At 42.7% G+C, this 22,170-nt stretch overlaps 1 protein-coding gene and 1 long non-coding RNA gene across 2 annotated transcripts in view; both read left to right on the top strand.

Moving 5' to 3' along the window:
* Positions 1–22,061, top strand: part of arhgap28 (Rho GTPase activating protein 28) — a 26,032-nt gene extending 3,971 nt beyond the window's left edge. The window contains exons 2-16 of the mRNA XM_051385221.1: positions 1,721–1,758; positions 8,898–9,079; positions 9,151–9,371; positions 9,540–9,657; positions 14,327–14,577; positions 14,752–14,914; positions 15,044–15,135; positions 15,471–15,548; positions 15,890–16,043; positions 16,482–16,564; positions 16,816–17,031; positions 17,107–17,229; positions 20,376–20,500; positions 20,670–20,707; positions 21,815–22,061. Of these exons, the coding sequence (XP_051241181.1) occupies positions 1,721–1,758; positions 8,898–9,079; positions 9,151–9,371; positions 9,540–9,657; positions 14,327–14,577; positions 14,752–14,914; positions 15,044–15,135; positions 15,471–15,548; positions 15,890–16,043; positions 16,482–16,564; positions 16,816–17,031; positions 17,107–17,229; positions 20,376–20,500; positions 20,670–20,707; positions 21,815–21,897 (1,965 nt within the window). The 3' untranslated portion in view covers positions 21,898–22,061. The remainder of the gene's footprint in view (positions 1–1,720; positions 1,759–8,897; positions 9,080–9,150; positions 9,372–9,539; positions 9,658–14,326; positions 14,578–14,751; positions 14,915–15,043; positions 15,136–15,470; positions 15,549–15,889; positions 16,044–16,481; positions 16,565–16,815; positions 17,032–17,106; positions 17,230–20,375; positions 20,501–20,669; positions 20,708–21,814) is intronic.
* LOC127354778 (uncharacterized) lies at positions 9,845–14,262 on the top strand. The gene is made up of 7 exons (XR_007881621.1): positions 9,845–9,944; positions 9,987–10,028; positions 10,323–10,409; positions 10,473–10,640; positions 13,755–13,856; positions 13,962–14,150; positions 14,214–14,262. It is a non-coding gene; the product is annotated as an uncharacterized LOC127354778 (long non-coding RNA).
* Positions 22,062–22,170: the final 109 nt, after the last annotated feature.

Here is a 22,170-nt window from a genome sequence, read left to right as displayed (position 1 = left end):
CATTGCTATGCAGAAGATACGCAGTTATATCTATCAATCAAGCCCGATGAAACTTTTGAGACTGTCTAAAGATAGAGCTACTCTAGATGGCATTAACTTGGCCTCTAGCACCACTGTCAGGAATCTTGGAGTTATCTTTGATCAGGATTTGTCTTTTAACTCCCACATAAAGCAGACCTCTAGGACTGCCTTCTTTCATTTACGTAATATTACAAAAATTAGACACATACTATCACAGACAGATGCAGAAAAACTAATCCATGCATTTGTTACTTCAAGGCTGGATTACTGCAACTCTTTATTATCAGGTTGCCCCAATAAGTCCATTAAAACGCTCCAATTAATTCAGAACGCTGCAGCACGAGTACTGACAGGAACTAGAAAAAGAGATCACATCTCTCCTGTACTAGCTTCTCTGCATTGGCTCCCTGTAAAATGTAGAATAGAATTTAAAATCCTCCTCCTGACCTATAAAGCTCTTCATGGTCAGGCCCCTTCATGGATCCTGGTGGAGCCTCCTGCCATGGTCCTGCTTGACAGCCATTGCTAATATCACTGATATTATTGTTATTATTATTATTAATATTATTATTACTACAGTTACTATTGTTACTATTGTCACTGCTCATTGTCCCCTCTCGTTGCTGTTGTCGTCGTCATCATCTTCTTCATGTTCATCATCATCAGTCACTACTATTAGTGTAGGTGATGCTACTGTTGTTGCTGTGCACCTCTGTCTGTCTATCTGTCTCTCTCTCTCTCTCTCTCTCTCTCTCTCGCTCTTTCACCCCAACTGGTCGAGACAGACGACCACCCACCTAGAGCCGAAGGATCTGTCCTAGGTTTCTGCCTTTTAACAGGCAGTTTTTCCTTGCCCCCGTCACCAAGGTCTTGCTCATGGTGGTACTGTTGGGTCTCTGTACATAATGTTATAAGGAGTTCGGCCTAGACCTGCTCTATTTGAAAAGCATCCAGAGATAACTTCTGTTATGAATTGTCCCTATACAAATAAAATTGAATTGAAATGAATTGAATTATATACAGGACATTATATATAAGACATTATATACAGGATATATTATATAAAGGGCATTATATGTGGGATAAATGATATAAAGGGCATTATATACAGGATATATTATATAAAGGGCATTATATACAGGATATATTATATAAAGGGCATTATATGTGGGATAAATGATATAAAGGGCATTATATACAGGATATATTATAAAGGGCATTATATGTGGGATAAATGATATAAAGGGCATTATATACAGGATATATTATATAAAGGGCATTATATGTGGGATAAATGATATAAAGGGCATTATATACAGGATATATTATATAAAGGGCATTATATACAGGATATATTATATAAAGGGCATTATATACAGGATATATTATATAAAGGGCATTATATACAGGATATATTATATAAAGGACATTGTATACATATATAGCTAGTAGAGTATAAACAGTTCAATCTGAGGCTATCACATCATCCCCTCTTTGTGCTAAGCTAGGCTAACTGTTTCTCCCACTTCCAGTCTTCGTGATAAGCTAACAGGTGATGGAGTCCTCTGACAGTGGGACAAACAGCTGATGTAGGATTTGTCCAACACTTCCAGTCTGAGTTTGTGTCCAGCTGCTGGTCTAAACTGGGAGCTTCCTCCCTCCCCCTCCTCTCTCTCTGCCCCCCCCCCTCCCCACTCAGTCTCTCCACACATCCGACAGCAGCCGGACTGATCAGAGGTGAGTTTGTTTCTTCTCTTTATTGATCTTGATTGATCGCTGATAACACATTGATTATATATTGATAGCATGTTGATAACACGTTGATAGCACATTGATAATATATAGATAATATATAGATCATATACTCTTATACTGACTGCACTCTTGAGGAGAGATAGTGGTAGGGAGAGGTAGAGCGGTAATGATGGACAGAAAACAAATAAATGAACTAAAAATCCTTCAGACTGGATCCAGACCAGATAAACCACTTTGAGTACCAGCTCTGGACCAGATCTGAGTCGCTGTGTTAACTAAATAAAACTATGAACAGGACATAAACCGCTTCATTCTTCCAATAACACAATCAGAATTATTGCTATTAATTGATCAACCCTCATTTGAATAGACACATTTCTGCTTCAAAACAATTCATTAACAGTTGAGCAGGCTAATCTATGTTGGAAAGACAACCACATTTTGAAGATGGTTAAAATATAAGTTAGATAGATAGATAGATAGATAGATAGATAGATAGATAGATAGATAGATAGATAGATACTTTATTTATCCCGAGGGAAATTCAAGCATCCAGTAGCAGCATACACTAGATACATACATACATTAGACATACATTAAAATTTAAATTAAAACAGCAAATGGTGCAAATGGAGGAGGAAATTGTCCATTGTCTATTGTCCTCCCTGCCTTGACTAAGAGCTGTTGTACAGTCTGATGGCCAGGGGGACGAAAGAGTTTTTAAGTCTATTGGTGGAGCTGGATTGGGTTACTTAGTAAAGCATAGTAAATGGACCTGTACTTGTATAGCGCCTTTCTAGTCTTCCGACCACTCAAAGTGCTTTTACACTACAGCCACATTCACCCTTTCACACACATTCACACAGTGACGGCAAAGCCCATCAAACAGAAACTAACTCATTCATTCACATTCACACACTGATGATGTGGAATTAAGCTAACTTAAGATGTGACTATATATGTAGCTAGTCAGCTAGCATTTTGCTAACTTTAACCAACTTAAGATGTGACTATATGGGGTGCCTGGATAGCTCACCTGGTAGAGCTGGAGCCCCGCGTACCAAGGTCCTTGCTGTGGCAGCCCAGGGTTCAGGTTCAACCTGTGGAAAGGAGGAAGTTGCTCAACTGTTATTAAGCAAAAAGGGGCGGGGCTTAGGAAGGTTTGATAAGTCTATCCTGTACTGGAGTAACCCGGTCTGGATCAGTTATTCAGAGTACTGGACTCCAGACCACTTTGAGCAACAGACGTGATCAGAATCACAGAGCTCTACTTCTGGACCAGAATCTGGACTGTCAGTGTGGAGTCTGTGAGGTTTTCAGAGGATTTAATATCTCACTGCAGGAGGAATAACCAGGTCAGATTACTGTCTGAGGACCTGAGTGAAAACACTTATATCTGATTGGCCGACACATCCATTTCCTCCTAATGGATGCACAAAAGCAGCTAGCTGTGCACCCCACTCTGTCCTCCCCTGGGTATCAAAACCATTAGACCAAAGTTCCCCCAACACACAAACACACTGATCAATAACTGACTTCCTTTCGCACATTATCAATATTTAATCTCAGCTCAGCTTCGTTGTCCAACAACCACAATCTGACAGAAAATTACAGAAACCTCAGATTTCACACCTGCAGTGAGACTTCAATAAAAATATCAGATTAATATATATTTCAGAATTAATATCAGATCTATAACAATATGAGTTTAATAATAATATCAGATTAATAATAATATCAAATTAATCATTTTATCAGATCAATAATATGAGTTTAATAATAATATCAGATTAATTTCAATTCCATTTTTCAATTCAATTTTATTTGTATAGCACCAATTCATAACAGAAGTTATCTCAGGACACTTTTCAAATTAGTGCAGCAGATTAATGGCATATTTCAAGAGAAGCGTTCAAATTGGTATACAAGCATGAAATTTGGCACAGATACTCTCTAAGGGTCACTTTTTGGGAAAAAAAAAATCAAAATTCAACATGGCGGCCATTTTTTCAAGATGCCCGCTATTTCTGTCAAATGCTCATTATGTCAATCATTCAAACAGTAATGTAAGCATAACATTTTGTGAAAATACTCTCTTAAGAATGTTTTTTTGGAAAACGGTGCTTGTCCCTCAAAAATTCAAGATGGTAACCATTTTTCAAGATGGCCGCCATTTCTCTTGAATCCTATCATCAATTTTTCAAATGGCGATCCTATCATTAAATTTGGTACAAATATTCTTCAAGGAACATTCTCATGGAAAAGGTGTGTGCCACTCAAAAATTCAAGATGGCCACCATTTTCAAGATGGCCACCATTTCTGTCAGAGCTCAGTTTAATGTGTTAAGGAAGGTTTTGTTTAATAGAGTGAACATCATTACACAACCAGGGCATACTGGTGACTTCACTGCTGTGGAACTCAGCATGGGGTTCAGTGTCAGCTGATCTAGTTTTGCTTACACTGTAGTTCTTGACTAGTAGTAATAGTATAGCTAAGTTTAGTGTCCCAAAGTTCCATCAAATTGGCGCAATAATGATAACAAAACAGACCTCTTCCACTTTCTGACTGACAAGATTGCTCAAATGACTGTGCCAAACATAGTTGTTGTAACCAAGGGACCCGATGTCTTGAGTACATCTGAAACCTGTCTCGATTGTCTAGACAAATGTTTCCATGAGGAAGCTGATAGCTGCATCTTTGTACATGCTAAACATGCCACAGAGGAGGGCAGCAAATCCATAATGATCAAAGCCAATGACACAGATATTATTGTTATAGCATTGAGCATCTTCCCATCCCTCCAGGATCTTGGTCTCCAGCAGCTGCCCCAGTTGCATTTGGGCATGGTGTGAGCCTGCGGTGGATTGGTGTTCATGACCTGTACCATGTTATTGGGCCGGTTAAGACCAAAGGCATTCTATTCTTTCACGGCTTTACAGGTTGTGATAGTGTATCAGCCTTTTGCAAAAAAGGCAAAAAGACCATATGAGGCCGTATGAAGCCATTCCTCCAACTAGAGCAGCTCTGCTTCAACACACTAAACGTGCTGCATATCAGGCAGGCTGCATATGGGGTCAAGCAACCCAGTGTCAGCCAGAAGCAGAGAGTCCTGCTGACGGGGGGATGGAAAAAGCTTGGTGAACAATGGGGGGTCTTCTGGACAGCAAATGCACCAGTTGCACAAAGTTGTGAACAACTAGCCAAGTATGGCTGCAAATCAGAGTGCCGGGAAGATGCAAATGTTTTAGATTTGGTTTCACTTGCACAGAACTGTGTAATTGCAAATGTGAATAAAAAAGCAAGTAGCCTTGCGGTGGGCTGAGAGCCGATTTCCTTATTCTGGACCGTGATGTATTTGTACACCTTCCTGGATATGTTGCCCCCAATACAACACTTGCTGACTGCCAAGCAGGGAGGCATTGGCTACCATTTTTAACAGTCTTTATTATGACTCGGCAGGGCACAACCTCTCAATCTCAGGTTGGACACTCCTTTTAACTCAGTCCCAACAGAGTACACTATTAAAGCAACACCCACGTGGAAAAATGAATCTTGAGTTTTTGCGATTGCCTTTTTCTAAAGGTGTGGCCGTTAGAGTATTTTTGCTAACATGCATGTGTGCATCAGTGTACATACTACCGAAATGACAGCCATCTTGGAAAAGGTCTCCATCTTGAATTTTTTATTGGCCATCCAATTTTTCCAAAAAGTGGCCTTTACAGAGTATTTGTGGCATATTTTCTGTATCACTATTTGGAAACAGTGGCAATGAACATAGGACAGGAATGGGAACCATCTTGAAAAATGGTTTCCATCCTGAATTTTTACTGGCCACTTCCTTTTTCTAACAGTGGCCCTTCCTCTCTGTGGACTGCACCTTGCCGTGGTGGAGAAGCTTGTGTACTCCAGTGACCCTGAGAGCTATGCCGGCAGGGATTTTATATCCCTGGCAAGTTTAACTAAGCCGAACAGGTCAAAGGAGAGGAGGCAGACAAAGCAGACGTTATGACTATTTGACAGAAATTGTGGCCATCTTGAATTTTTGAGTGGCACATACCTTTTTCCAAAACAGTATTTCTGCTAATTTTATGCTTAAATCACCATTTGAACAATTGAAAGAATTAATATTCGACAGGAACAGTGGCCATCTTTAAAAATGGTGGCCATCTTGAATTTTCTAGGGACAAGCATCTTTTTCCATTAACATGTCCTTTAGAGAGTATTTGTATCAAATTGTATGCTTGGATCACTGTTTGAATAATTGATATAATAAGCATTGAAAAGCAATCTTGAAAAAATAGTGGCCCAAAACAGTGGCCCTTAGAGAGTATCTGTGCCAAATTTCATGCTTGTATACAAAAGTGAATTTTTTTTTTACTAATCTGCTGCACTAAATAGAGCAGGTCTAGGCCGAACTCCTTATAACATTATTTACAGAGACCCAACAATACCACCATGAGCAAGACCTTGGAGACAGCGGCAAGGAAAAACTGCCTGTTAAAAGGCAGAAACCTAGGACAGATCCTTCGGCTCTAGGTGGGTGGTCGTCTGTCTCGACCAGTTGGGGTGAAAGAGAGAGAGAGAGAGAGAGACAGACAGACAGAGGTGCACAGCAACAACAGTAGCAACAACTACACTAACAGTAGTAGTAGTAATAGTAGTAGTAGTAATAATAATAATAATAATAATAATAATAATAATAATAATAACAATAATATCAGTGATATTAGCAATGGTAGTCAAGCAGGACCATGGCAGGAGGCTCCACCAGGATCCATGAGAACCTGCGAGATGAGAAAGCACAAGAACTCCGGGGAAGAAGTGAAGTTAGTAACATGCATTAATGGAACATGAATGAGTGCAGAAAGAGAGAGGAAGAGAGGAGCTCAGTGCACCATGGGAAATCCCCCGATAGTCTAGGCCTATAGCCCTGGCTCCTGTTCTACTTTTAGAGACTATAGGAACCACAAGTAGCCCAGCATTCAGAGAACGTAGTGTTCTAGAGGGGTAATAGGGTACTATGAGCTCTTTAAGATATGAAGGGGCCTGACCATGAAGAGCTTTATAGGTGAGGAGGAGGATTTTAAATTCTATTCTACATTTTACAGGGAGCCAGTGCAGAGAAGCTAGTACAGGAGAGATGTGATCTCTTTGCCTAGTTCCTGTTAGTACTCGTGCTGCAGCGTTAATTGGAGCGTCTTAATGCAGTTAATACACATGCAGATGATACGCAGTTATATCTATCGATCAAGCCCAATGAAATTCATCAATTATCCCTTGTTACTTTTAGGCTGGATCACTGCAACTCTTTATTATCAGGCTTCCCCAATAAGTCCATTAATTCAATTTTCAATTCAATTCAATTTTATTTGTATAGCGCCAATTCATAACAGAAGTTATCTCAGGACACTTTTCAAATGGAGCAGGTCTAGACCAAACTCCTTATAACATTTACAGAGACCCAACAGTACCACCATGAGCAAGCACTTGGAGACAAGGGCAAGGAAACACTGCCTGTTAAAAGGCAGAAACCTAGGACAGATCCTCCGGCTCTAGGTGGGTGGTCGTCTGTCTCGACCAGTTGGGGTAAGAGACAGAGACAGAGACAAAGACAGACAGACAGACATTTGCACAGCAACAACAGTAGCAACAACTACACCAATAGTAGTGACTGATGATGATGAACATGAAGAAGACGATGAAGACGACAACAGCAACGATGGGGGACAATGAGCAGTGACAATAGTAACAATAGTAACTGTAGTAATAAATAAAATAAAACTAAGGGATGGTTCAGGACTCACCTGATCCAGCCCTAACTATAAGCTTTATCAAAGAGGAATGTCTTAAGCCTACTCTTGAATGTGGTGAGGGTGTCTGCCTCCCGAACCACAACTGGAAGCTGGTTCCACAGGAGAGGAGCTTGGTAACTGAAGGCTCTGGCTCCTGTTCTACTTTTAGAGACTATAGGAACCACAAGTAGCCCAGCATTCAGAGAACGTAGTGTTCTAGTGGGGTAATAGGGTAATATGAGCTCTTTAAGATATGAAGGGGCCTGACCATGAAGAGCTTTATATGTGAGGAGGAGGATTTTAAATTCTATTCTACATTTTACAGGGAGCCAGTGCAGAGAAGCTAGTACAGGAGAGATGTGATCTCTTTTTCTAGTTCCTGTCAGTACTCGTGCTGCAGCGTTCTGAATTAATTAGAGCGTTTTAATGGACTTATTGGGGCAACCTGATAATAAAGAGTTGCAGTGAATAGAATTGGTCCAGAAGTACAGAACCTTGTGGAACTCCGTGACTAACTTTAGTATTTATGGAGGATTCATTGTTAACATGTACAAACTGAGAACACATTAATAATAATATCAGATTAATAGTAATATCAGATTAATAATAATATCAGATTCATTATTTTATCAGATCAATAATAATTTTAGATTAATAATATTTTTTGATACATAATAATATCCGATCAATAATAATATCAGTTTAATAATAACATCAGATCAATAATAATATCAGTTTAATAATAACATCTGATCAATAATAATATCAGTTTAATAATAATATGAGATCAATAATAATATCAGTTTAATAATTATATCAGATTGATATATAAAATTATTAAAATAAACAAAATAAAGGTTTAACTAAACATGAGTTCAACTTCACTTAACTAACATGAAAGAAGTCAAAAGCTCAAAGATTTAAATATTTATATCACATAAAATACACTTTCTGACGCTCTGATTGGCCATCAGGATGGTAAATGGTAAGTGGACCTGTACTTGTATAGCGCCTTTCTAGTCTTCTGACCACTCAAAGCGCTTTTACACTACGTGCCACATTCACCCTTTCACACACATTCACTCAGTGATGACAAAACCCATCGAACAGAAACTAACATTCATACACACACACAGCATTGGGAGCAATTCGGGGTTCAGTATCTTGCTCAAGGATACTTCGACATGTGGCACCAGGGGCCGGGGATCGAACCCACAATCTTCCAATTAAGGAACGACCCGCTCTGCCTCTGAGCCACAGCCACCCTACTCAACTTCCTGTTTCTGAAGCTCTGATTGGCCAACAGGATTTGTTTCCTCTGTCTGCAGGATGTTGTCGTCTGCACCAACCACCTCCCTTCCCACCTCTGCCACCCCTCTTCCTCCCCATCAGATGACCTCTGATCCTCGCCATGTTACCATGGAAACCTACTGGAGAGAAGTGCAGAGCATTGAGGAGGAGAAGGAGGGAGAGGAAGAAGAAGATGAAGAAGAGAGGAAGAGTATGGATGGTGAGTCAGACTGACAGCAGAGTGAGGCATCATCTTTCTGTCTGATTCCACCTATCTTTGTTTACCTGCAGAGGTGGAGATGGAGGAGGCGTGGCTGACGGAGGCCGGTTTATCCTCCCTGGTGACGGGTGTGGCGTCAGAAGAGGCGTTGCCGACACCCCCGGAGGTGCTGCTGTCCACATTGACACGGCAACAAGCCGCCACTGTGAGGAAGAGGCTGGACAACTACAACGAGACTCTGAAGATCAGAAACAGGCAGCCAATCAGAGACGTCCGGGACGTCTTCACTGAGGTACCATATGTGTACTAGTACAGTACACACAGTACACAGTACACAGTACACAGAACACAGTACACACAGTACACAGAACACAGTGCACACACTACACACAGTACACACATAGTACACACAGTACACACAGTATTGTAATAATCGTAATTTTACATAAATATGACTCAGCTCCAGCCTGATGATGACTCAGCAGACAGATGCCCCTCCCCTACCACTCACTACGCCGAGTCAGCACCGAGTCAACATCATACTACCACCAAAACCATTCGCCGAAACACTCACAGAGGTACCTGTCTGTCTGCTTACCTGTCTGTCTGCTCACCTATCTGGTCCTAGAACTCCACCACTGGGTTCTAATGATCCTTTATGAAGTTTTAGAAGTCGGTTTCAGTTCTTGATGTAATTGAGGTTATAGTGGTCCTGTAGGTGGTTATAGTGGTCCTGTAGGTGGTTGTAGTGGTCCTGTAGGTGGTTGTAGTGGTCCTGTAGGAGGTTGTAGTGGTCCTGTAGGTGGTTATAGTGGTCCTGTAGGAGGTTGTAGTGGTCCTGTAGGTGGTTATAGTGGTCCTGTAGGTGGTTATAGTGGTCCTGTAGGAGGTTGTAGTGGTCCTGTAGGAGGTTGTAGTGGTCCTGTAGGTGGTTGTAGTGGTCCTGTAGGTGGTTTTAGTGGTCCTGTAGGAGGTTATAGTGGTCCTGTAGGTGGTTGTAGTGGTCCTGTAGGTGGTTATAGTGGTCCTGTAGGTGGTTATAGTGGTCCTGTAGGAGGTTGTAGTGGTCCTGTAGGTGGTTATAGTGGTCCTGTAGGAGGTTGTAGTGGTCCTGTAGGTGGTTGTAGTGGTCCTGTAGGAGGTTGTAGTGGTCCTGTAGGTGGTTATAGTGGTCCTGTAGGTGGTTATAGTGGTCCTGTAGGAGGTTGTAGTGGTCCTGTAGGTGGTTATAGTGGTCCTGTAGGAGGTTGTAGTGGTCCTGTAGGAGGTTATAGTGGTCCTGTAGGTGGTTATAGTGGTCCTGTAGGTGGTTATAGTGGTCCTGTAGGAGGTTGTAGTGGTCCTGTAGATGGTTATAGTGGTCCTGTAGGTGGTTATAGTGGTCCTGTAGGAGGTTGTAGTGGTCCTGTAGGTGGTTATAGTGGTCCTGTAGGAGGTTGTAGTGGTCCTGTAGGTGGTTATAGTGGTCCTGTAGGTGGTTATAGTGGTCCTGTAGGAGGTTGTAGTGGTCCTGTAGGTGGTTATAGTGGTCCTGTAGGAGGTTGTAGTGGTCCTGTAGGTGGTTATAGTGGTCCTGTAGGAGGTTGTAGTGGTCCTGTAGGTGGTTGTAGTGGTCCTGTAGGAGGTTGTAGTGGTCCTGTAGGTCAGGGGTCAGCAACTAAGTTTGGCCTCGGGCCAGATATTTTCCAAGCCATTACATGGCGGGCCACAACCAAAACAATGGCTAATTTAATGAATTAATAGGGGAGGAGGGGTGATAGTGAAAATGATAGGTGCTCTTGAAATGACAGAGCAGACGCACTGAGACATTCAAGCGGGCTGATGTAGGTTACATTTGTGGACTGACCACTGGGGGGCAGTAGCGCGCCCCAGTGGTATAATTAGTAGCAATTATATGCCTGTTAAAAAAAAACATTTCCTGTTGCTGTTAGCTATCGAAAAATGGCACTATCAAAAAATCTCAAGAGAAAAATTAACAGCGAAAACAGGATTTTTCATGATGAATGGACAGAGAACTATGCCTTCATCCTCCCCAGTTTTATTAATGCAAAGCCCACATGTCTGATCTGTAACGAGGGTGTCTCTGCATGCAAAGAGTACAATATTAGACGGCACCACGAAACGAAGCATGCTAATTTCAGGGTTGCGTTCCCTCAGAAGACAGAGGCACGAAAGCGTAAAATCGAAGCCCTGAAAGGTGCTTATGCACACAGCACCAGGATCCTGGTGCGAGGCCTCACATCCCAACAGAAGGTAACTAGTGCGTCTCTGAAAGCGTCCTGGGTGCTCGCAAAGCACAACAAGCCATTCACTGACGCAGAGGTCTTCAAGGAGATGATGGTGACAGTTTTGGAGGAACTTGATACCAACAAGTCGATGGATGATGTGATCGGGTCAGTGAAACAGATGTCGCTCTCTGCGAGGTCCGCTGCCCGCCGCATAGAAGCGCTGTCTGATGCGGTGCTGGGTGCAATTATCGACGGTGTCAGTCGCGCAAACTACTTTTCCTTAGCCATTGATGAGAGCACTGACAACACAGATATAGCCCAGTTGTGCATTTATGTGAGATACTTTGATGGGAAGGATTTCAAGGAAGAGTTGCTGTCTCTTATTCCATTAGAAGGGCACACCACTGGAGATGCTATATTTGCGAAACTGGAAGAGTTGTTTCAGTTGCATTCATTATCATTTGAGAGGGTTAACCTAATTGTGACAGACGGGGCTCCTGCTATGGTGGGAAAGCACAGAGGTCTGGTGAGCAGGCTGAAAGAACTCGCCCCCCAAATGCACGGGCTGCACTGCCTCATCCACCAAAGTGTCCTCTGTGCCAGACTGAATGGCGAGCTAAAGAATGTTATGGACAAAGTGATGAAAGTCATTAACTTTGTCAGAGGTACATCAAGCACCCAGCATAGGCTTTTCAGACAACTTGTTGCTGAGTCAGCAGATGCCGCCCACGATGACTTGCTGCTTCACAATGATGTGCGCTGGTTAAGCAAGGGGAAAGCACTGGATCGCTTCTGTGCGCTACTGAATGAGATCAAAGCGTTCCTTGGAATGAGCAAGAGCAAGGCAGCAGCTGACCACCTTATCCTGCTGGAAGATGAAAAGTTCATGTCCAATGTAGCGTTTTTATCTGACATATTTGGCCACCTAAACCTGCTTAACCTTCAGCTACAGGGGGAGAGACAAAACCATCGTGGACATGGTTGAAAAACTGGAGTCATTCACAAGGAAGCTTGAGATGCTTGAGGCAGACATATCTACCGGCAGGCTCCTACATTTCAGCACACTGAAGAAGACAGCGGGAGAAGTGACGGAGTTGATGGTTGACTTCATCAAGAGGCTACGAGCCAACTTCACTTCTCGGTTTGATGACTACTCCATCCCAAAAGACATCATTGACTTTATACGTGACCCTGCAGTAAAACCAGCCGACAACTTCTCCTTCCTGGCAAAAGAAATGATCTCCTCTTTGGATCAGGCTGCGCTGGAAATGGAAATTATTGACTTCCAAACCACCTCAGTTGTGCGAGATGCGCTCAGAAGTGCGGAGTCCGTGAGTGCCTTTTGGGTAGGCCTACTATGCTCCGAGGAATACAGCAACCTCAAGAAAGTCGCACTTTACATTCTGACAATGTTCCCTTCCACCTACGTATGTGAGTCGTCCTTCTCAGCTATGAATGCAATAAAAACGCATGAGAGGAATAGACTGACTCACCAAAATCTCGAGAACTGCCTGAGGATTAAAGTGACGTCTATTTCACCAGATATCCAGCAAATAGTGACCAGTGGGAGATGCCACTTTTCACACTAGGTGAGTAATCTAAACCAGTAATTGTGTCTAAAATCTGAACTGTATTTTTAATGAATGTCTCGTTGTAGGCTAGGCATAATTCAGGCAGTAAATGTAGCACGTCTGCTCTGTCGTTTCAGGGGCCGAGCACTCCAGCCCATGGTCGAGTGGATTCAGCTTTTTTGCTTCGTACTTTTTTGCTCTGATTTGCTCCGATTTAACAGTGCAATGCATTGTTATCAGTTTACATTTTTGGTGCCACCACAGTCATATAAAGGCCTAAATAACACGCACGCTATGTTTGAAACTCGTGTTTTACTTTTCACAGTTCTATGTACGGAAATGCCTATGTTTGATGTCTGGCCTGTTTGAAAGAAGTCGTGTTTTAATTTTCACAATAATATGAAGCCTATGTCCGTTGTTTGAATGACAACTTGTGTTTTAGGGACTAGTTTGGGATTTCAGCACCAGGCGCTGTCCACTGACTTCATTTGTTTTTGCATGTTGAGCGTTCACGCTGCACCTCGCTGATGTGCGTATTCACTCTGTATCCAGATAAAACAAATAAGCATTTAGATTGAGGAAATTTTTCTGTTCTGGAAAATGAAGGTTCCAATAAAGAGCATTTTTGAGACTGGCAGTCCGATTTTTTAAAAGTATATTTTATATTTTTATTATCATTCTCTAGTTCAAACAATCTCATGGGCCAGATGTTTTTGCTTGCGGGCCACATCTGGCCCGCGGGCCGCCTATTGCCGACCTATGCTGTAGGTGGTTATAGTGGTCCTGTAGGTGGTTATAGTGGTCCTGTAGGAGGTTGTAGTGGTCCTGTAGGTGGTTATAGTGGTCCTGTAGGAGGTTGTAGTGGTCCTGTAGGAGGTTATAGTGGTCCTGTAGGTGGTTATAGTGGTCCTGTAGGTGGTTATAGTGGTCCTGTAGGAGGTTGTAGTGGTCCTGTAGGTGGTTATAGTGGTCCTGTAGGTGGTTATAGTGGTCCTGTAGGAGGTTGTAGTGGTCCTGTAGGTGGTTATAGTGGTCCTGTAGGTGGTTATAGTGGTCCTGTAGGAGGTTGTAGTGGTCCTGTAGGTGGTTATAGTGGTCCTGTAGGTGGTTATAGTGGTCCTGTAGGAGGTTGTAGTGGTCCTGTAGGTGGTTATAGTGGTCCTGTAGGTGGTTATAGTGGTCCTGTAGGAGGTTGTAGTGGTCCTGTAGGTGGTTATAGTGGTCCTGTAGGTGGTTATAGTGGTCCTGTAGGTGGTTATAGTGGTCCTGTAGGTGGTTATAGTGGTCCTGTAGGAGGTTGTAGTGGTCCTGTAGATGGTTATAGTGGTCCTGTAGGAGGTTGTAGTGGTCCTGTAGGTGGTTATAGTGGTCCTGTAGGAGGTTGTAGTGGTGCTGTAGTTGTTGTTTCCTGTTCTGTAATAATCAGCTGTTTTTCTGTTTGGTTCCAGGTCGACCAACTCTTCCAACTTTCCTGTTTAATAATGAACTACCTGAACACCCATCATCCCCCCCACACACAGACTGCCACCCACACACAGACCCCCCCCCACACACACACACTCCAGTCATCTGTCAGTCGAGACGAGCTGATTGGCTTCTGCGGGACTCTCCATACTCAGAGGGCGTGGCTGAGCACAAACGGGGCAGGACTTGCTGGGACTGCCTGTGTTTCCATGGAGACGACAATGGTGACGTGCCGGTGAGTCTGACCTCTGACCTCACTTAGTGTGAGTCTTATTTAGTAGATAATGATGATTTAGGTTTATCAGTTCCCATGATGCTTTGAGGGATGTAAACAGTGGTTTTGTTGGGTTAGCAGAGATCTGGATGAAAAGTATTTAACGTGTGTGTGTGGGTGTGTGTGTGTGTGTAGTTTGTACCTGTCTCACCCTCTCAGGGTCTGACATGGGCAGATGACCTGTCGTCATGTGATCTTGTTCGTCTCGGCTTCATCTCTCACATCGAGCTCTCCACCTTCCTGCTCACTCTGGGTGTCCAAACCAAACGCACCCGCCCACCGCGCATCAGGACCCGGGGTGCGCATCGTTTTTACACCACACAACACACAGCAGAGGGGTCAGAGGTCATTTCCCCTCACACCGTCTGACTGCTGTCTGTCTGTCTGTCTGTCTGTCCGTCTGTCTGTCTGTCTGTGTGTCCATCAGACAGCGGTGTGTTTGGCGTTCCTCTGAACACGCTGTTGGAGAACGATAGGAAGAAGTTTCCTGGAATCAAGGTTCCTGTTGTCTTCCAGAAGGTCTGTTTGTAATTTATATTGATCATAGTTTCATTATTGATTATTGACTTTATTATCTTCAAATGTAAAGTGTAAAATGACTGTTGAGGACCAGAATTAGCTTCCTGCTAACAGCTGAACATTCCTGTGGTGCAGTGTGTGGTTAGCAGTTAGCATGAAGCTAACAGTGTATTAAAGTTGAATTTCGATCAGATCAGCTGCTGTAAGAGAACACCAGAGACTGACCTCAGACCAGCTGCAGGTTCTCATGTTCCTGCAGAAGAACGTCGTATTAGATCCATAATACAACATCTGCTCATTTATTATTGTGTGTGTGTGTGTGTGTGTGTGTGTAGTTGTTGTGTATTTTAGAGCAGAGCGGCCTGCAGACTGAAGGGATTCTCAGAGTACCAGGATCAGCTGCTAGACTGAAGGTAACACTCCCTGTAACTCCTACCGGTTAGGCTGGGGGAGGCTGGGGGAGGCTGGGGGAGGTGGGCTAGAGTTAGGGTTAGTTAGTGGAGATAGGAGTTAGGGTTAGTGAGATTGTGGAGTGTTTGTCTTTCTAGTAGTTTTTAGAAAAATGAAATCAACTGAGATGCTACTTCACCACTTCCTTCCTGTTTCGATGCGGATAGATAGAAGTTAGCTAGCTTTTCATTTATGAATTCTATTCTATTCTGTTCCTTTTTCTTCTGATTAACGCTTTTATTGTTGGGTCTGTAGGGTATTGTTTATTTTATCTGTCTGTCTGTCTGTCTGTCTGTGTCTTTAGTACCTGCGGAGAGAGTTAGACAGATGTTGTGGAGGGTTCGACTGGTCTGCAGTCAGACAGGTGGACGCTGCAGGTCTGCTGAAGCTTTTCATCAGAGAGCTGCCGACACCTCTGCTGACGCACACACACCTGTCCACCTACCGCTCAGTGCTGGGTACACACACACACACACAGACTCACACTCACACACTTACACACTCACACACACACACACACACACACACACACAGACTCACACTCACACACTCACACACTCACACACACACACACACACACACACATACACACACACACACACACACACACACACACACACTCACACTCACTCACATTCACACTCACACACACACACATATACACACACACACACACACACATACACACTCACACACTCACGAACACATATAACTCATATTGTTGTTTATATATAACTCATGTTGTTGTTTATATATAACTCATGTTGTTGTTTATGTATAACTCATATTGTTGTTTATGTATAACTCATATTGTTGTTTATATATAACTCATGTTGTTGTTTATGTATAACTCATGTTGTTGTTTATATATAACTCATGTTGTTGTTTATGTGCAGGTATCTCCTCTGTGGTCCACCAGGTCCAGGCTCTGCAGCTGCTGTCCTTGTTGCTTCCTGAAGCTCACAGAGAAACACTTCGAGTAAAGTTTCACAACACACACACTTCTTCATCATGTTAGTCTCAGCTGGTTCAACCTCTCACCTGGCTGCAGTGACGTACAGGTGTACTCCAGGACACCGTTACATCACTGCTGGGTGTGGTTACAGGTGCAACTCCTTTAACCACACCCACCCTCATGGTCAGAGGATCTTCCACCTTATTTACATATCCACAGTTACAGATAAACTTGGTCCTGTTGCCGTGGTTACAGATGTGTTTCCGTGGTTACAGGCCATGCTGGTCTTCCTCCGTAAGGTGGTCTCTCATCAGGACCAGAACAGGATGTCTCTGTGGAACGTTTCCATGGTGATGGCGCCCAACCTGTTCTCCCGCCATCACCGTGGCAACAAGCGCTCCGTTGCCAAGCAACGGGAGGAGATGGAGGAGGCGATGGGCGGAGCTCAGCTGGTCCGATTGATGATCACACAGCAGGACCTGCTGTGGACGGTGAGCCAGGGACACCTGCACTGTGACATCATCGTCTCACCTGTCTGTGACATCACTTCCTGTCTCCTTCACCAGGTCCCCAGCTTCCTGCTGTCTCAGGTGAGACAGATGAACCAGGCGTCCAATCAGAGACAGCTCGGCCTGACCAGGACCAGGAGACGACTACTGAGGAGGAAGACCAACAGAGACCAGAGCCAGGTGAGACAGAGACCAGGACCAGGTGAGACAGAGACCAGGTGAGACAGAGACAAGAGCCAGGTGAGACAGAGACCAGGACCAGGTGAGACAGAGACAAAAGCCAGGTGAGACAGAGACCAGATGAGACAGAGACCAGAGCCATGTGAGACAGAGACCAGGTGAGACAGAGACCAGAGCCATGTGAGACAGAGACCAGGTGAGACAGAGACCAGGTGAGACAGAGAACAGAGCCAGGTGAGACAGAGACCAGGTGACACAGAGACCAGAGCCAGGTGACACAGACCTTTACTGTACCTATATATATATACTGTATCTATATATATACTGTACCTCTATATATAGAGTAAAAAAAAACTTCCCTCTCACCCTCTTGGGGTGGTATCTGTGTCATCCTCAAGCTCGGGTCCTCTACCAGAGGTCTGGGAGTTTGAGGGTTCTGCGCAGTATCTAGCTGTTCCTAGGACTGTGCTCTTCTGGACTGAGGCTTCTGATGTTGTTGCTGGGATCTGTTGGAGCCACTCCCCCAGTTTGGGGGTCACTGCCCCGAGAGCTCCTACTACCACGGGGACCACGCTCGCCTTGACCTTCCACATCTGCTCCAGCTGTTTTTTCAACCCTTGGTACTTTTCAACCTTTTCGTGTTCCTTCTTTCTGATGTTGGCGTCTGCTGGTATGGCCACATCTATCACCACCGCCTTCTTCTGCTCCTTGTCTACCACCACTATGTCTGGTTGGTTGGATCTGCTTTGTGTGAAGAGATACACCAAGGAGGCAGAGGCCAGGAGAATAAACAAGCTGTTCTCCACTGAACCAGCCAAGGTGTACTCTCAGTGGCAGGGAGGAAATAACAACAGGTCAGACCCACCAAGAGCTGAGGTGGAAGAATACTGGAAGGCCATATGGGAAAAAGAGGCATCACACAACCCAGATGCCCAAAGGTTAGTGGACCTAAGAGCAGACCACAGCAACCTCCCAGAACAAGAACCAGTAACCATCTCAATGGCAGACATCCAAGAAAGAGATGAAGAGCTGGACAGCACCAGGCCCCAATATGATCCATGCCTACTGGCTGAAGAAGCTAACTCCATGAACGCCTAGCAGCACAGATGAACCAGCTGCTAAGGGATGGGTCCCACCCAGAGTGGCTAACCCAGGGAAGGACGGTCCTAATCCTGAAGGACCCTCAGAAGGGACCCATCCCATCCAACTACCGGCCAATAACCTGTCTCTCCACAACATGGAAGGCCCTGTCAGGCATCATCGCGGCTAAGATGAGTAAGCACGTAGCTCAATACATGAGCGGGGCTCAGAAGGGAATTGGTAGCAACACCAGAGGAGCCAAGCACCAGCTACTGGTCGATGGAGCAGTCGCCCGAGACTGTAAGACCAACCTGTGCACCCCCTGGATCGACTACAAGAAAGCTTACGACTCAATGCCCCACTCGTGGATACTGGAATGTCTGGAACTGTATAAGATCAACAGGAACCTAAGGGCCTTCATCCAGAACTCAATGGGAATGTGGAAGACAACCCTAGAAGCCGACTCAAAGCCAATTGCCCAAGTCAACATCAAATGCGGCATATACCAAGGAGATGCGCTATCACCACTGCTGTTCTGCATAGGCCTGAACCCCCTCAGTCAGATCATCACAAAGAGTGGTTACGGGTACCAATTCCAAAGTGGAGCAACAATTAGCCACCTGCTCTACATGGATGACATTAAGCTGTACGCCAGGAATGAGCGAGAAATCGACTCACTGATCCACACCACCAGGATCTACAGCAACGACATAGGGATGTCACTCGGATTGGACAAGTGCGGCCGGATGGTCTCAAAGAGAGGCAAGATGATCAGAACTGAAGGGGTTGACCTACCAGAGGGCAACATAGGTGATATCCAAGACAGCTACAAGTACCTTGGTATCCCACAGGCTAATGGAAACCATGAGGAAGCCGCAAGGAAGTCAACCACAACCAAATACCTCCAGAGAGTAAGGCAGGTCCTGAAAAGTCAGCTGAATGGCAGGAAGAAGATCCAAGCCATCAACATGTACGCAGTACATCAGAAAAATGGCCACAAAGGATGAACTGCTAAGTGAATGTCTCAGGCAACAGAAACCCGATAAGAGTGCAGAAGAAGAAGAGGAGCAGACAACCTGGAGGGACAAGCCCCTACATGGCACGTACCACCGCCAAATTGAAGAAGTGGCTGATATCGAGAAGACCTACCAATGGCTGGAAAAGGCTGGACTCAGAGACAGCACAGAGACACTGCTCATGCAGGCCCTAGGTACAAGAGCCATAGAGTCCAAGATCTACAAGAGTAGATCTGACCCAAGGTGCAGACTATGCAAAGATGCCTCTGAGACAGTCCAGCACATAGTAGCAGGGTGTAAGATGCTAGCCGGTTCAGCGTACATGGAGAGACACAACCAAGTGGCTGGAATAGTGTACAGGAACATCTGTACCCAGTATGGAATAGAAGAACCCAAATCCCAATGGGCCACACCACAGAAGGTGGCTGAGAACAACAGGGCCAAGGTGCTGTGGGACTTCAGCTTCCAGACTGACAAACAGATCCTGGCTAACCAACCGGACATAGTGGTGGTAGACAAGGAGCAGAAGAAGGCGGTGGTGATAGATGTGGCCATACCAGCAGACGCCAACATCAGAAAGAAGGAACACGAAAAGGTTGAAAAGTACCAAGGGTTGAAAAAACAGCTGGAGCAGATGTGGAAGGTCAAGGCGAGCGTGGTCCCCGTGGTAGTAGGAGCTCTCGGGACAGTGACCCCCAAACTGGGGGAGTGGCTCCAACAGATCCCAGGAACAACATCAGAAGCCTCAGTCCAGAAGAGCGCAGTCCTAGGAACAGCTAGATACTGCGCAGAACCCTCAAACTCCCAGGCCTCTGGTAGAGGACCCGAGCTTGAGGATGACACAGATACCACCCCAAGAGGGTGAGAGGGAAGTTTTTTTCTTTTTATACTGTACCTATATATATACCTATATATATATATATATACTGTATCTATATATGTACTGTATCTATATATATACTGTATCTATATATATACTGTACCTATATATATACTGTATCTATATATACTGTACCTATAGCGTGTGTGTGTGTGTGTGTGTGTGTGCAGGTGGAGCTGTGTGAAGGTGTGATCAGGGTTCACGCCCCCCTGCACACTAAGGTCTCCATGGCGATACAGCTTGATGGACAGATGAGAGCCAAAGATGTCACCGCCCGCTTTGAGTGTGACAACAGGTAACACAATCAATTAATCAATGATTGATCGATATGTTATCATTGTGTTGTATCGCTCTCTGATCAAATCTTTATTGTCACGAACACATTGTGAGTAGAACTCTTCTTCATAATAATAATAATATGACTGATTATTATTAATATTCATTCTGTCTGTCTCTACCTTTAGTCCTGTTCAGCGTCTGTATGAAGTCGGTGGCAACATCAGTGAGTATAATGTAAACATTAACACTGAGTATTATTACATATATATATTATTATCATTATTATTATCATTATTATTATTTTCATTTTTATAATTATCATTATTATTATTATTATTATTATTATTATCATCATTATCATTATAATTATTATTATTGTTATAATTATCATTATCATTATTCTTATCATTATTATAATTATCATTATTTTATCATTATAATTATTATTATTATCATCATTATAATAATTGTTATGATCATTATTATTATTATCATTGTTATCATAATCATTATCATTATTATTATTATTGCCATTATTATAATTATTATTACCATTTATTATTATTATTATTAATATCATCATTATTATAATTATTATTATCATCATCATTATAATTATCATTATTATAATCATTCTAATTATTATTATTATTATTATTGGTATTATCATAATTATTATTATTACCATTATTATAAGTATTATATCATTCTTTTCATTATCATCTCATTATCATTATTTTCATTATTATCATTATTATCATCTTCATTATTATCATTATTATTATTACCATTATTATATTATCATTATTATTATTACATTATTATCATTATCACCATTATTATTACATTATTATTATCATTATCATTATTACCATTATTATTATCATCATTATCATTATTACATTATTATTATCATTACATTATCATTATTACATTATCATTATTATTATTACTTTATTATTATCATTATTATTACCATTATTATTAATCATCATTATCATTATTACATTATTATTATTACCATTATTATTATCATCATTACATTATTATCATCATTGTTATTACCATTATCATTATTATCATCATTATTACATTATTATTACCATTATTATTATATCATTATTATTATTATTATTATTATTATTATTGTTATTAGTTATTTTTATCATTATTATTACCATTATCATTATATCATCATTATTACCATTATTATTATCATATCATTATTATTATTATTATTATTGTTATTTTTATCATTAGTTATTACCATTATTATTATAATCATTAAATTAATAAATCTTGTCTGCCTCTCTACTTGTCTGTCTGTCAGCTGAGCGTCGGCTCCATCCCGACTGTCTGCTGCTTGACGTGTACAGAGTGAATCCTCACTGTGATTGGCTGATCAAGCCCTGACGGCCTGTCTCACGGCCTGTCTCACGGCCTGTCTCACGGCCTGTCATGATGGTGACTGTTAACATTCAAACAGCAGCCCAGATGTGACATCACATCCCTTCATTCATCAGACAAACAAACAAACAGCTGTTTTTTAAATGTCAACAATAAACTAATAAACAGAAGCTGTTGTTTGTATTCATTGTTTATGATTGATTGATTATTGATCTGAATCTGATGGTCTTCTCCTGCAGGTTGTAACTGTTATAAGTGACATGTCAATGTACTTCATCT

This window comes from Dicentrarchus labrax, unplaced genomic scaffold (genome assembly GCF_905237075.1).
Source record: "Dicentrarchus labrax unplaced genomic scaffold, dlabrax2021, whole genome shotgun sequence".
NCBI lineage: Eukaryota > Metazoa > Chordata > Actinopteri > Moronidae > Dicentrarchus > Dicentrarchus labrax.
This window is presented reverse-complemented; position numbering and strand designations above follow the sequence as displayed.